General features: G+C 38.9%; 1 protein-coding gene across 1 annotated transcript in view; it reads right to left on the bottom strand.

The window, feature by feature from the left end:
• The window catches only part of SLC25A12 (solute carrier family 25 member 12), a 103,866-nt gene extending 86,887 nt beyond the window's left edge, over positions 1–16,979 (bottom strand). The window contains exons 1-2 of the mRNA XM_080799813.1: positions 16,882–16,979; positions 15,877–15,930 (exon numbers count right to left, since the gene is read on the bottom strand). Of these exons, the coding sequence (XP_080655939.1) occupies positions 15,877–15,930; positions 16,882–16,893 (66 nt within the window). The 5' untranslated portion in view covers positions 16,894–16,979. The remainder of the gene's footprint in view (positions 1–15,876; positions 15,931–16,881) is intronic.

Raw genomic sequence — 16,979 nt, 5'->3', positions numbered from 1 at the left:
TTTCTTTAAAAAAAATTTTTTTAAGATTTTAATTATTTATTTGTTACAGAGAGGGAGAGAGAGCACAAGCAGTCAGTGGCAGGGAGAGGCAGAAAGAGAAGCAGGCTCCCCACTGAGCAAGGAGCTGACACGAAAGTCGATCCCAGGACCCTGGGATCATGACCTGAGCCGAAGGCAGCTACTTAACTGACTGAGCCACCCAGGCGTTCCTAAATGATTTTCACAATGTTACAGTCACACCATTCAAAATTCAAAAGGTACAAAATGGTATACAGTGAAAAGTCTTCCTAACACCTCGGTCCCTAGTCACTCAAAACCCCACTCCAGAGGCAATCAATTTCTTGTATATCCTTCCAGATGTTTTATGCATAAATGATTATACATATATGATATATGCATATACATGCTAATGTATACATATGCAAATATGCATGAATATTCTTACCTATTTCTTTTTACACAAATGATAACTATTGATACTGTTCCGTACATCTTGCTTTTTCCCAATTCAGTCATTTTGAAAAGTGATTCAGCAATACATATATACACATACCTATCATATATAAAGAACTATATGCGGGACGCCTGGGTGGCTCAGTTGGTTAAGCGGCTGCCTTCGGCTCAGGTCATGATCCCAGCGTCCTGGGATCGAGTCCCACATCGGGCTCCTTGTTCGGCGGGGAGCCTGCTTCTCCCTCTGCCTCTGCCTGCCACTCTGCCTGCCTGTGCTTGTTCACTCTCTCTCCCTCTCTCTCTCTCTGACAAATAAATAAATAAAATCTTTAAAAAAAAAAAAAAAGAACTATATGAATGCTCACGTCCTTTGACAAGGAATCCCAGGTATGAGTCCTATGGAAAATTTAAAAGAAGGAAGAACTAACATGAGATACAAAATAAAAAAAGATACTAGAGATGGGTTATGGAGATCTTTGTTCTTTCTACAACTGTTTGAGAGCTGCTTGCTTTCCTTAATCAGATGTCAGTTTTCAAAAAAGAGTATGAAAACATTTCAGAATTAGTATTAACAAAATGTGGCAACTAATTCTCCATTTCTTTTTGCCACATAGGTATCTCATATCTAAAAGTAGTACCTGAATTTGTCTGCCAGGATTACCACCACTACACACAGAACACACACACACACGCACACAGAAAGAATACTGTACTTACAGAATCACCAGGATTTCACAACACTCTTGATCTTATGAGGAAATAGAGCAGCCTTAGCAGAAATCAAGGACACAGCAGCCAACAAGGAAAACAAATGCTTTTGTTGACAAGTACTGGAACAGGCTTTGCCAGTATCTGGGGTTATAAATGATGCCAGAGAATCACTTACCCTGAGGTATTTTGCTAGTGTTTTCCCCAACTCTCCTAGTCTATTTTAACTTGATTTGAACTGAAAGATAAAGTGTATAGCTCAGAGGGGGGAAAAAAAACAAGTCTTCTCATCCATAAGGAGTCAGTACTTGACTTTTGCAGGAGACAGTTAACTAATTAACTCATTAAATTAGAGACAATTACTTGGCAATGTCAGTGAGTCTGTTTGCCTGAACAGACAGAACAGAAGAGGGAGTATAGAACTGACTAGAATCTACCCACAGTCAGTCAAGATGCTAAAACATGTTAGGTATTATGTTAACAAAGAAAAGCAGGTACCTTAAAAACAGGTGATATATTTAAACCAAAAGTATATTTTAAAATACTTTTAAAATAAGAATGACCCGTTTATTTTAAACAACTTCATTACTTTCAATGTTTATTTTAATTGACTGGATAATAATGTTTTAAACAAAGTAAACATGGCCTTGCGTAACACAAAAGGCTAGAAGTCAGAAAACTTTAAGAGACCGTATTAAGACATCTCTCTGCTAACCAAAATGACTTGCATATTTACACTAAAAACAATAAAAAGCAATGTAAAACAAAGTTTTGGGTCTCCCAAGCTAACAGTTATGCTAAAAATTTAATATGACAACTAACTTACTCATTTCATCATTTCCATTTTGTTACTGTCATTTCAAAGAATGAACCAAAATTTCTTTAAATGAAATTGACCAAATACTGTATCCACACTCCAAATAACTTTAGAGTTAATCACTTCCCATTTCAAAGATGTCTCTTAAGCAGTTGTAAATCCTTCTTGGGCAGGAATTCAAGGACACATGAAAGACATTGACAAGAAGTAGCTGACATCATCCAAACAAAATAGGTGACTTATTTCTTTATTAAACTTATTCCAAATCCAACTTAAGTATTTGAATGCAAAAGTGCACATAGATTTGACATTTCCAGAAATATTTAAATTTACATTTATTTCACATGTGCTTGAAAAAGTCTTGACATTCTGAAGATTGAGAAATAAAATGGATCCTAATGAAAGATTAGAATATTTATTGCTGATAAAAGATGGTAGGGTTTCACATATAGATACACATACTTACACTATTGTACTCACACTGAACTACCTCTAGCTCCAAATGAGATGATGTTATCTAAAAATGTTTTGCCTACCAGGCCAACAGATCAACATATCAAGGTCTCACTTGACTGAAAGTAAGTTAGACAGTAGTAACTCCTTTAACAATTTACCAAATTTTAACCTATATCACAGGTTACTACAAAGCAGACTTTACAAAGAATTTTCACAAAATCCTAAATTTCTACTGAGTAAGGAGGAAAAGAAGGTTAACTTAAAATTCAATGACACAAATGAGTAAAAAACCCAAATAGTCTAAATGAATCAAATTGCCTGTTTAAATGGCTTAAGTTCAAAGACAAATAGATCCTTTGATATTTTATATGTCTAAAAGACTTTCCAGAGATTACAAAGAAAAAAAATTTTTTTAAGATTTTATTTATTCTTTTGACAGAGAGAGACACAGCGAGAGAGGGAACATAAGCAGGGGGAGTGGGAGAGGGAGAAGCAGGCTTCCCGCTGAGCAGGGAGCCCAATTCGGAGCTTGATCCCAGGACTCCAAGATCATGACCTGAGCTGAAGGTGAAGCTTAAGGACTGGGCCACCCAGGCACCCCATAAAGAAAAATTCTGATCTGCCGTAACTATAAAGCTGGTTACTTTTTTAGAAGTATACAGTGTATCAAAGGTTTTCATTTTAAGTACGCACTCCAAAACCAAGGTAATATATTTAGAAGCACTACTTGTTAAACCAGAAATCTGCTAACAGAAAATCTTCCAGTTATTTTGCATTCACTTAAAAAACATTTATTAAGTACCAATTGTGTGCTGGACACTATGTGTGGTACTAGGGATGCAAGATCACAAAAAACATAGTTCCTACTCTCACATTAGCTCAGAGACAGTGGCATGACAGACACTGAAACCAGGGTCAGAAAATGAGTGCTAATCCCCTGTGTGATTTCTTGAGTGAAACACAGCTTCTCTGAGCCTCTTCTCTAATAAAAAACAGAAAGATAGCTGTCTTGATGTAAGGGGGAAAATGAGATCTTGAACACCAAAGTACTTGGAAATTGTAAAACGAATGCATATTGAAATACTGTAGTTCTTCTAAAAAGTTTAGAAACACAGAAAAGCATAGGGTCCCGGTTTCCCTCCTTGTTTATTTAATTATTCTACTTTTGCCCAAACATGAAGGAATTATTGTTGTAACTCTTCATCTTCCTCCAAACCAAGGTCTCCTTGAAGTTGGCTTCCACAATTCTTGGGTTTACCACATCGGTCCTAACTGGTCTAGCCAGTTTAATCTCTGCTTATTCAACACGTGGCTGTAACATGAGTCAAAACACACTGTTGCTCCATGACTTTGTTCCAACTAAGATGAACTGACATTTTCAGATCTTAATACCCTTTTAATATAAGTAACTCTCAAATGACAATGTCACAAAGTTTGGTAGTTACAGATATCACATAAAGCATTTCCCATATAGAAAAATGAATACGTGAATGATGGAAGAGCTGGGCATGCAAAGTTAATCCTCCTGCTGTCCTTAACTTTTACTGCTCTTACTCCTAACGGAAGCCAAATTTAGTCAAGAATGTGTGCCCTTTCACTACACGAGCACTCTGCATGAGGAGCAGACTGCAACAGGCCTGACAGACAAACCCTGTTACAACAGCACAATATGGAATTCATCTATCATCAGTAATATTTTAATAAGAAAAAATAACTTTAACATGTGTGGCCACTTTTTAAAAGATTTTAGTTAGTGATGCAAAAATTTTTTGATATTTACTAAAACCAGCTACACATGCATTAGGAAAAGGCAATTTTATCCATCTAATTTTATTTTATTTATTTATTTAAACATTTTATTTATTTATTTGCCAGAGAGATATGCAGCGAGAGAATGAATACAAGCAGGAGGAGTGGGAGAAGAAGAAGCAGGCTTCCCGCTGAGTAGGGAGCCTGATGTGGGGCTCAACCCCAGAACCCTTGGATCATGACCTGAGCCAAAGGCAGACGCTTAACAACTGAGCCACCCAGGTGTCCCTATTTATTTATTTTTCTTTAAAGATTTTATTTATCTGTTAGAGAGAGAAAGAGAGAGAGAACAAGCAGGGGGAGTGGCAGGGAGATGGAGAAGCAGGCTCCCCCGTCAGCAAGGAGCCCAATGCAGGACTCATTCTCAGGATCCCAGGATCATGACCCAAGCCAAAGGCAGACACTTAACTGACTGAGTCACCCAGGTGTCCCATCCATCTAATTTTAATTAGCACTTTCTGTTGCATATTTCACATACAGTAGAAATAAACCTTCTATTCGATTTTGCAAAAAAAGCTCTCCAAACATCTGCTTTCTAACTCAGCTTGTTTCCGTGAACTATTATGCACTTCTTTTTCTTTTTGCTTCAGTGTATATATTTTTACTATCCATTATATCAAGTCCTACTGTCATCTACTAAACAATGCAATTCCTAACAGAGCATGGAGGTACAAGACCCTTGTTAATCACTGAAATCAACTGAAACTACCATAATAAGCTAGGTCTACCAAAACAATTTTCCTCTCAAAATGGTCCAAAACCTTGGAAATAAAATAATGACCCCAGAGAACTCAATAACTCAAACTAGAATGCTTCTCAGGGCACATTAAGTTGCAAAATTAATTTGCATTGTTCTTAAAATAATACTTCAATCTCTTGGTCTAAGTAACCATGGGAACATATAAGGAGCATATATATATTTGTAAGCCTGGGCAAATCATGTCTTTGACAATCAAGGTGCAGCTCCTAGGGGGACGGAATGCTTTAATGTTGGTAAGCCTTGATTAAATAGCAAGATGTTTGCCACAGAGAAAGAAGGGCCTTTATTGTGGTAGGGAGTGGAAAATATTAGATTTAGAAGACAGATCAACCAAATGTAATGTAATATGAACATGGCTTGGATCCTGATTTTAACAAATGAAATTTTTAAAAAATGAAACAATCAGGGAAATTTCAATACTGAGTGGACATCCACATTATTAAGGAGTATTTTTACCTGTAATAATCGAATTATGGTTTGAAGGTTTTCAGAGTCATCACCTTTAGAGATACTAGAGTATTTGTGTATGCAGTGATACAATGTCTGGGAATTGCTTCAAAATAATCCAATGCAGCTGCAATACAGACGAAGCAAGGTTAGCCATAAGAGTTGGTGAAGCTGAGTGATGGATATATGATAATTCATTATACTATTTTCTCTAACTCATATAGATTTAAAATTTTCCATAATTAAAAACTTTTTAAAAGATGACCAAAAAAGAATGAGATTATTCTATATGTACTATATGTACTCGTATCTCCAAATAATATTAACTAAAAAAGCCGAGTTGCTTTGAAATACATAAAGCAAGTCTCTTCTATTTACTGTATAACCTTGAGCAAGTTACTTAACCCTCCTAGGGCTCAGTTTTTTCATCTATGAAAATGGGAATATTAATGGTTCCTACCTTATAGAGTTGTTTTGAGGATTAATTATAAAGATTTGTATAAAATACTTACAATATTACCTAAGACATAATAGTTATGCAGTAAGTAAGAAATAGCACACACAGTTCTAAAAGCCCAATAGTGGCCATAGCACTGGTTTCGGTGAATGATGCCTCAGAAACTTCAGTAATATTAAGTAAAAGAGAGCTGGACAGAACAGGGAAATGATTTTTAAGTTACACACATAAAGAATGTATTACAAGTCTCTCTTTTAGGTTTGTGTCTTGGTATTTCAAAACCTACTTGGACCATTATTCCTTCTCTGGTCCAGACTGAGCAGGTGAAGATTCCAAAAACAACCTCTGCACACAACTTCCACAGTCTCTCAATCTCAGACCGTGGCTTTATCCTTTCTCAACACCTATAAACTTGAGAGAAGTCACCTCTTATGGTGGTATTTCTGAATGTGGGGATTTGTAAAGATCTTCAGGTACAGGTCTCAAGAATGTGAGTAATTAGCTGATTACATGTTCATAATCAGAAACACATACTAACATCTTTTTCTTTTTTTTGAAGATTTTATCTATTTGACAGACATCACAAGTAGGCAGAAAGGCAGACAGAGAGAGAGAGAGAGGGAAGCAGGCTCCCCGCTGAGCAGAGAGCCTGATGCGGGACTCGATCCCAGGACCCCGAGATCATGACCTGAGCAGCTCAACCCACTGAGCCACCCAGGCGCCCCACATACTAACATCTTAATCACTTTATAGGTTCAGCACAGTTGCCTGGGAAAGACAAGGGACTCAGATCCTACTCAGGAAAGAAAAGTCTTCATCTTATCTTAGAAGAAAAGGGAAGAAACCAGGAACAAAGCTCCATGTGTCAGGCATCATTTACAAATTACCTCAGCTAATCTTTCTAACATCCCTATGTGTTAGGTGTAGATGAGCAAACAGACTCCAAAGCCAATGTAAATACCTACAGTCATACAGCAAAAAGGGATCAAATAAGGACTCAACTCCAGGTCAGACTACAAAGCCCTTGAAGGCTCTAGCTATTGGTCTCCTAGATGAAAAGAAGTCAGTGAGGGGCGCCTGGGTGGCTCAGTGGGTTAAAGCCTCTGCCTTCAGCTCCAGTCGTGATCCCAGGGTCCTGGGATTGAGCCCCCATCGGACTCTCTGCTCAGCAGGGAGCCTGCTTCCCTTCCTCTCTCTTTGCCTGCCTCTCTGCCTACTTATGGTCTCTGTCTGCCAAATAAATAAATAAAATCTGAAGAAAAAGAAAAGGAGTCAGTGAGGCTTCACTCAAGATATTCTAACACCCCCATGGACAGGAGGAAATTAAATTGGAAGAATCAAGGCAGTCATCCATAAGAAAGCACAGAAACGTATAAGGAAGTTTACATAATAGATCAATATGGTCTATTTAAATATGACCTATTCAAAATGTAAATTGAATTATTCTACTTCCAAGGTGAAAGATCTTCAGCAGTTTCAGACAACACTCTTTAAAAAAAGGTCCAAATTCTTTTCTATGGCCTACAAACAAGGCCGCACCTGATAAGGCTCTCCTGCAGCCTCATCTCTTACTGGCCATTCACTCCCTCCCTGACTGACACTTTAGGCACACTGGCCTCATTTCTGTTTGCCAAACATACCAAACCCTTATCTACATCTAGGCCTTTAGACATGAGAGCCCTCTGTTCAGAATTCTCTCTACCCACCTTTTAGTCTCATCTCTAATATCACAATCTCAGGGGTCTTTACTGACCACCCTCTTGACAAATGACGGCCTTCTCCATCATTTTGTTTATTTCCTTATTAGACTTGTCACCTTCTGCAGCTGCTTTTTGTTTTTTTCCAAGTCTGTGGGCTTTGCTATTGTCTGTCTCACCGTGACCTAGAATGTGAGGTTTTACCTTCACTGAAATCCTCTTATTTAAAATCTATAAAGGTAGGGGCACCTGGGTGGCTCAGTCAGTTAAATGTCTGCCTTTGGCTCAAGTCATTATCAGGGGTTCCTAGATGAAGCCCCACCTCTGGCTCCCTGCTCAGTGGGGAGTCTTTTCTCTCCCTTTCGCCCTGCATCCCCTCTGGCTCATGCTCGCTTTCTCCTCCCTTTCCCCGCCTCTCTCAAATAAATAAGTTTTCAAAAAAAAAAAAAAAACCTGATTGGCTCAGTTGGTTAAGCATCTGCCTTTGGCTCAGGTCATGATCCTGGGGTCCTGGTATCAAGTCCCACATTGGACTCCCTGCTCAGTAGGGAGTCTGCTTCTCCCTCTGACCTTTTCCCCTCTCAGGCTCTCCCTCATCACTCTCTCTCTCTCAAATAAATAATTTTTTAAAAATAAAAAATCTTTAAAATCTATAAAGGTAGAAGCTAGCACAATGCCTAACCTGGCACATGGTAGACAATTAAAAATATACTGATGGAGGGCACCCATCAGTCGTGAAGCAGCTGCCTTCGGCTCAGGTCATGATCCCAGGGTCCTGGGATCGAGGCCCACATCAGGCTCCCTGCTTGACGGGAAGCCTGCTTCTCCCTCTCCTGCTCCCCCCTGCTTGTGTTCCCTCTCTCTCTGTCTCTCTCTCTGTCAAATAAATAAATAAAATCTTTAATATATATATATATTTACGCATATATATATATATATATACTGATGGGTAGTAGAACACAACATGGCATTTAATAACACTAATTTTCTTATCTTTTCAATTATTTTTTAATCCTTCAGATAAAATCTATGATGTGAGTATGCCTTTAATGCCTAAACTTTTTTTAATGAAAACTCTATATAGTTTATGGCAAATGCTAATATACCAAAGATAAAGGCTATCATCTTCAATGCCTACATTCTAAAGAACTGGTGAAAACTCTTAATCAACATAGCTGAGAAAACTATAGATCCCCTTCTGTGTGTCTCATACTGGGTTTACTCAACCCAATTTAGTCTGGGAAGTCCTCTTTTAACTTCAGGTTCTGAACTGTTAAATTCTTACTTTTTAAATTATTCACTTGGTAAAAATCTAATACATATACATCAATACTTTGTTTTTATTTTCCCTTAATAATTTTTTTTAATTTTATTTATTTCTCAGAGAGAGAGAGAGAACAGGAACACAAGCAGGGGGTGTGGGAGAGGGAGAAGCAGGCTTCTCGCTGAGCATGGAGACCGATCCCAGGACTCTGGGATCACGACCTGAGCCGAAGGCAGATACTTAATGACTGAGCCACCCAGGCACCCCTCCCCTAATTCTTATATAAGTATATATATGTGTAAATATACGTACAACATATATGAAATGGCATTTAGAAAACTAAAATCATGCTATATACACTTATTTACATCTTTCTTATCTCAATAGTACATTGGAAATCTCTCTAAATCAGCTGATATAGGCCTCATTCTTTTTAGTTCTGCATAATTTTCCAGGGATGGTTATTCTAATTTTTCTACCACTCCCTTTTGATAACATTTCTCTTGTTTCCTACCTTTTTTTCCTCAAGGAACAACTCCATGCTGCAACTAACAACCTTGCACACATATTCTCTCTCTCTTTTTTTTTTTTTAAGATTTTATTTATTTGAGAAAGACAGAAAGCGCGAGCTTGTGTGCACAAGCAGGGGGGAAGGGCAGAGGGAGAGGAACAAGCAGACTCTTGATGAGCAGGGAGCCTGGTTCAGGACTAGATCCCAGGACCCGGCGTTCATGACTTGAGCTGAAGGCTCACTTAACTGACTGAGCCACCCAGGCACCCCTTGTACCTACATATTCTTACGAGTATTTTTATTTCTCTGGGATAAATATCCCAAACGTAGGACTGTTTGTTCAAATGGTATCTTCTTTCTATTTTAAACTATTGCCAGGTTGCTTTCCAAAGAGTCTTTGTTTCCACAAATACCCAGTGAGAGCACCTTTTCGCTCCACACTGAGCCTCAGGAGATGCTATCATTTGTAGTACACATTCCATGCTTTTGAAAACATAGCCCTGATGCCTACTCCAACAAAGTGGAAATGTCTCCTGCTAAAAGCCCTGTTTAATTCCCTTCTCAGCTCCATGTTACTGCAAAAAATAAATACGTAAAACGTAAACAAATGTTTATTGAATAAAAGGATATTTCTTTCCATTAAAAATACGTTATCATAAAAACCCTAAGGAAGAATCACACTGCTTTACATTAGCAGCATCTTCTTCCATTTCTTCTCTAAAATAACACAGAAGAAAACGAATTTTCCTAATTTTTATATGGAATATGATCTTCATTGTTACATTGGTGATAATGAGAAAAAGAACAGGATGGGGCACCTGGGTGGCTCAGTCGTTAAACATTTAACTTCAGTTCTGGTCATGATCTCAGGGTCCCGGGCCTGAGGCCCATGTCAGGCTCCATGCTCAGCAGGGAATCTGTTTCTCTCCCCTCCCTCGAGGCCTCCCCCCGCTTGTGCACTTGCTCTCTCTCTCTCTCTTTCTCAAATAAATAAAATCTTTAAAAAAAGAGAGAGAGAGAGAGTAAGAGAACAGGACTGACATAATATTTGAGTTCTATATTGCAGCATGTTTCTAGTCTAACATATATAATGATACAGTCTCAAATGTGTTGCTTTTACCATACAATACATTGATAAATTAACAACAAAAAGTCTACCAAATGAAAAAAAAAAAAAAAAAAAACGACCTTGACAAACAATGCACTTAGAACAGTTTTTGATAAACCTACTTGGCCACAAAGCATAGACTAGATTAACTCCTCATTCTGAAGTTTGTCAGGTTTATAATAAACAGCCTATGACATTCCTGTTATCCTCACCTTACCTCCCTCTTCATTGCTTCTATTGTCTCCTTTTGCTACTGTATATTTCTGATGTAGCAAAACTGGGTCAATGATAGTGTGTGGGTGAGAGAGGTGAAAGAAGAGATAAATCAAGAAATGACAATTGTAAAGGTAGTAATAGTAAGATCTTAGCTTGACAACCGGTTGTAAAATTATAGCACGATCTAACACATACGAATTCATTTGTTGTGCTCCAATTTTATGAACTTGTAGGGGACAGGAAAAACAGAATCCTAGTGAATATTATTGTTCTTTTTTTTAAATAGAAAACATAGCTCATCAAAATTTGAGAAGCAATGAACACAGAAAAAATAAACGTATTTTCCTATATTCAAAATAATAATGCACTTTACTTTTATAAAGCCCTTCTCACAAACTTGCACACATAATTCCATTAAAGTACTTTCAAAGAGGAATATTTTGCTATTGACAAAAACAAATGAGTATTTGTGAATTAGAGAGTTAATCTAAATTTAACAAAGAACAGCTTTCAACTAGGGACACCTGGGTGACTCAGATGGTTAAGCATCTGCCTTTGGCTCAGGTCACAATCTTTGGGTCCTGGGATGGAGCCCCATATCAGGCTCCCTGCTCAGCGCGGACTCTGCTTCTCCTCTCCCTCTGCCCATTCCCCCACTCATGCTCATACACTTTCTCTCTATCCCAAATGAATAAAGTCTTTATTTTAAAAAAAACAACTTTCAATTGTATTCCAAAATTCAAAATCAAATCTTCTCTGTAGTCTTTAAACAGCTCAAATGATCCTCAATGCAAGCAGGCCTAAAATCTTACCAAAGCCAAATTATACTAGTAACAATATATCGTTACTATATTTTAATCTTTGTATCTTTTTGAAACTACTTTAAATTCCCATGGGATGATTCTCTCTAGTTCTCCTCCTCCGTTCCACTTCAATTGTGGATATGACTTATAAATCAGCCCCTTATTCCTGGTCTTGTTTCTTTTATATTAATCCCCTCACCACAAGGAATTATCTAACACCTATACAAATTTGTCACTCCCCAAACCTGACAAATTTAACATACTGGGCCATATTTATTTAACAACCCAACTTAAACTGCTCCCACAAAAAAAAAAAAAAAAAAAAATCCCAAAATGGATGCCTTATCAATTAACATCTATCCAGATTCACTACTTCTTCCCTTACTTTTATATTTAACACCAAATTCAATGGATTCATCCCTTACAAAGTCCCTGGTGTTGTCCTTCCTTTCTATTTCCCCAGCCATCAGCCATTCCAGGTCATTATCTCCCACATGTATTATTTCAATAGCCTCTTAGCCGATCTCCCTACCTACTTCCAACCTCTCCACACTTTATCCAACATACACAAAGAGCTATCAGAATTCACCACTTCAATTTGCCCACTCAGAAACCCATAGTGCCTCCCTACTGTTTCAAATCCAAACTCATTGGCCAAATGTTCTAGGTAGTTACAGTGTAAAGGCAGTTTTTTTTTCATCACCTAAGTAACCAGGTTTTTTTTCCTTTAACTTTACAAACACAGCTGCCACTAGCCCCTCATATACCTCTAGCTTTCAAAATATTATCTGCCCCCCATTTTGAGACCCCACAAGTGATTTAGTGTAATGGATAAGAGTACACATTCTGCAGTTTGATTGGAATCCAGCCTCCACCACTTAAGGACTAAATGACATTAACCAAGTCGTTTAACTTCCTCTATTTAACAGGGACTCTAACCCAACCTCCTAGGGCTGTTATGAAAATTAATACAGTACCCTTAACACATTAGGCCATTGCCCAGCACAGTGCAGAATGATCAATAAAAGTTAGTCATTGTCATTATTATCACAGCCACTTTGATCCAAGCAAGCCAAATTGATTGCTCTACCAGAGTCTATGCATTTGACTTCATTATTCTTGACTCCCTCGACCACAACCTGTTAGAGATTGACAGGGTCTGAGGGAGGAGCTAGTCACATGTCCATTACCATTCACATCTAGGCTCAGTCCTCTCCTTTGATTATTCAACTGGTATCTACTGCTAAACTAAACACAACTGCACACACAGCACACAGCAAATGGTCCTTAGTAAATGCTAAAGAAATATGTAGTTAGGGGAGCCTGGGTGGCTCAGTGGGTTAAGCCTCTGCCTTTGGCTCAGGTCATGATCCCAGGGTCCTGGGATCTAGCCCCCCGGATCTCAGGCTCCCTGCTCAGCAGGGAGTCTGCTTCTCCCTCTCTCTCTGCCTGCCTCTGCCTACTTCTGTCTATTTGTGATTTCTCTCTCTGTCAAATACATAAATAAAAAATCTTAAAAAAAAATGTAGTATTTTTGCCTATTATCTCTAAAATGCTAATAAACCATATGCTTCTAAAATAAAACTGTTTCTAAACAATGTCCTATAGCTTAAAGTAACTATAGTTTGAAGTACTTGAGACAGGAATAAAAAAATCTGCTATCTTACTTGGTAACTGTCCTCTAATTGGCTCAACTAACTACAGTATATCTTTCTAGTTGCTGAAGATAAATATTTATGATCTCTTATCTATCAATAATTCTTGGGCCAATGCCTTATAACTAGTGCTAAATGTACTGTTATGAATTCCCCAATTTTTCAATATAAAAATGAAATATAGTCCTCATCCAAAATAACGTGTAAAAAGATAATGATAAGGGAGTACCTGGCCAGCCCAGTTAGCAGAGCATGCGATTTTTGACCTCAAGGATTTTTGATCTCCAGGTTGTAAGTCCAAGGCCCACACTGGGTGTAGATATTACTTAAAAATAAAAATCTTGGGGCGCCTAAGTGGCTCAGTGGGTTAGAGCCTCTGCCTTCTTCGGCTCAGGTCATGATCCCAGGGTCTTGGGATCGAGCCCCGCATCGAGCTCTCTGCTCGGCAGGGAGCCTGCTTCCTCCTCCCTCTCTCTCTGCCTGCCTCTCTGCCTACTTGTGATCTCTGTCTGTCAAATAAGTTAAAAAAAAAAAATCTTAAAAAAATAAAAAAAAGTCTTTAAAAAAATAAAGAAAGATAATGATAAGATTTAAAAGTTGTCGGGGCGCCTGGGTGGCTCAGTGGGTTAAGCCTCTGCCTTCGGCTCAGGTCATGATCCCAGAGTCCTGGGATCAAGCCCCGCATCGGGCTCTCTGCTCAGCGGGGAGTCTGCTTCCCTCCCTCTCTCTCTGCCTGCCTCTCTGCCTACTTGTAATCTGTCTGTCAAATAAATAAATAAAATCTTTAAAAAAAAAAGATTTAAAAGTTGTCAAAAAGCTAGGCATAGGGGTGCCTCAGTGGGTTAAAGCCTCTGCCTTCGGCTCAGGTCATGATCCCAGGGTCCTGGGATCAAGCCCCGCATCAGGCTCTCTGCTCAGCGGGGAGCCTGCTTCCTCCTCTGTCTGCCTGCCTCTCTGTCTACTTGTGATCTCTGTCAAATAAATAAAATCTTAAAAAAAAAAAAAAAAGCTAGGCATAGTGCCAGCTCTCTCCTTATATTTCTATCCTCCCTCCCCCCAAAAAACCAAATCCATGTAGAATCATAAAATTTTTTCCGCAAGATTTTTTGGTAAGATTTATTTATTTATTTTAGAGAAAGAGGGAGCAGAGGGTAGGGGCAGAGAAGAGAAAGAGAAACTCAAGCAGACTCCCCGTGGGAAGCAGAGCCTGATATGGGGCTCGATCTCACGACCCTGAGATCAGACATGAGCCAAAATCAAGAGTCCAACGCTTAACTGACTGTGCCACCCAGGGGTCCCTCCACAGGATTTTTAAAGCTGAAAGGACCTCAATCCCCATTTTCCGACATCCCATCGAGTCCCAAATAAGAGGGTGAAGCCCAGGAAGGCCAGACAGGTAGCCTATAGGTACAACAATCAGAGGGAGGACTGGGAATTGAACCCAGTGTTTCTGACACCTTCACTACATCATGCATCATTTCAAATGATTTCTTCCATGCCTACTTAATCTAGAAAAAATTAACAATATCGCACAAACTTTTCACAAAACAACTAAGTATAATCATATGGTGCAGTTAATACTGACATTTTTTCCCCCTATTTTCAAGAACATTTGTGAGGAATAAAGGTTTCAAGCCGTAAACAGATCATTTCTATTACAATTACTTACGTTCTGGAAATGATACTTCCCTGTATCAGATTTTATAAAATTTAAGATTCCAATTTTTGCTAGTTCTTTTTCATGAACTACACATATGCATGGTCATCTATGCAGGCTCCTCCCCAACAATAGCTTAAGCAATCCATGCCTCAGATAAAAATGTCATCTATTCCAGGCTGATCAGCATATGTTAGAATCTGTTCCTAATATAGAATCATAGACTTTTGGAGTTGGAAGGAACCTTGGAGATCACCTCTCATTTTACAGAGGAAACAAATACCCAGCAGGGCCCAAGGTCAAAGTTTCTATATAAGAACCCAGGTCCAGAATAGAAAGTTTTCAGAAGAATATTTCAGAGAAAAACACCATATTTGGTGGAACACCTTAGCTTGTCTCCCTTTTCATCTATTTCTTAAGTACAACTTCCTGCCTGAGGAACTTCTGAAATTTAAGAAAAGAAAGCAAAACAAAAAAGTAAGCCAACTTTTTAAGTCTACAGCCAAGTTGCTGATCTTAAAAACTTAGTAGAAGGTGGATCCCTGCAAGAACTGTGGACAGTAACATTTTGTAACAAAACCTCAAAAGCTGATGACTATAAATAAGCAAAGGGAGAAAAGACACACAAAATTAACAATAACTATAATATTCTTATCTCTGCAACAAATAAATAAATACTTATAAGGAGAAAAACTATAAACTTGCAACTTTCAAGAAAGAAATTTAGTCACCATACCTAGTAATTACACAAGAGTGTCAATACATTTTGAAATATAATTTTGATCATAGTGCTTAAGGGAAGTCAGAAATTCTTTTCAGTGTTCTTCTTTACATACTTTAAGTCATGTTAAAAAATATTATGGGGAAAGTATTTTATCAAACTTTAGTAAAAGAAATCTTTATTCAAACCTTAAATAAAATATTATAAGCTATGTTTGTCTATCCAGGTTTTTCAAAATGAATGAAAATAGAAAAATCCTGAAATTTGAGGCCTGAAAAGCACTAAATTTACAATGGTTTTTGTCCCAATAAAAGATCATGCTACATAAGCCAATTACCTGTAGGAATATGTTTCTTAACTCATGAGGATCACCTCGCTTGGTTGTTTGCACCTGTAAGGAAAAAAAAAAAAAAGCCAGTTAATGCTTTACTAGAAACCACATAATCTCTTCAGATTAGAGGTCTCAGATGCTAACAATCAATGCTCTTATCTTTTATAAGGGCATTAGTTTAAAACAAACCAAAAGTACCAATACTGATAACACCTGTCAAACTTGGAGATCTGTGACTACACGGGGTAAGTACAGGTGTTAAGAGCTTAATATATAGCAAATCTCCCACATTTCCTCCGAACTGGAAAGGGAAGGCAGGGAGAATCAATCTCTTACTTTACTCCACATCCACTAGCAACACAATAGCAACAACCCACCTCCCAATCAAGAGGCCAGCAAGAATAGAGCAACAGGAAAGTTGAAACACCCAAATTAATCGCCTGGCCTAGCAGCCTTTCTTCCCCACGTAAAGCAATCCAGAAAATAATTATCTCCTCCCTTTCCCCACCCAACCTAAAATATGAAAGCTGCGACAACGTTTCCAAATACTTTCGACATCCTGCCACCTACAGCACAAATGCCAACCACTGCCCCCGGCCCCACTAAAGCCCCAAATTACTCAATTACTCACCCCCTCCCCCACTGCAATACAGAGATGCCTTAGGTATCCCCGGCTTTACATGCCACTTCCTCCTACTCCCTTTCTGATGCCCTCCAAGTCCGGGCTCACAATCCCATGCACCTAGAGCACGACACTACTCTTCCTTCACCGACCTGTGGTCCTCCAAAGCCCCTCCAACTCATAATCCCTCCTCCTTCCCCTCCCCCAGCCGGGCATCCTCTCCCTCGGGTCCAAGCCCCACACAGCTCTCCCACCCGCAAGCTGGAGCCCCAGGATACGCTATCTAAAAACCAGACAACGAAGGAAATGGTAGGAGGTGAAGGGATGGAGGCAAGGTCCCCGGAATGGCTCTTATGCAATAAAGGCAGCAGCAGAGAGTTGGGAGTCACCTTGACCGCCATGCTGTGCTCGGAAGCCGGGGACGAGCGAGTGAGCGAGCAAGGCCGAGCTGTCAGGGCGCGCGCGCGCCGCCTTCCCGGCCGCGCCC

The sequence above is a fragment of the Martes martes genome, assembly GCF_963455335.1.
Source record: "Martes martes genome assembly, chromosome: 3".
Taxonomy (NCBI): Eukaryota; Metazoa; Chordata; class Mammalia; order Carnivora; family Mustelidae; genus Martes; species Martes martes.
The sequence above is the reverse complement of the archived record's forward strand: the minus strand, read 5'-3'. Positions and strand labels throughout refer to the sequence as shown.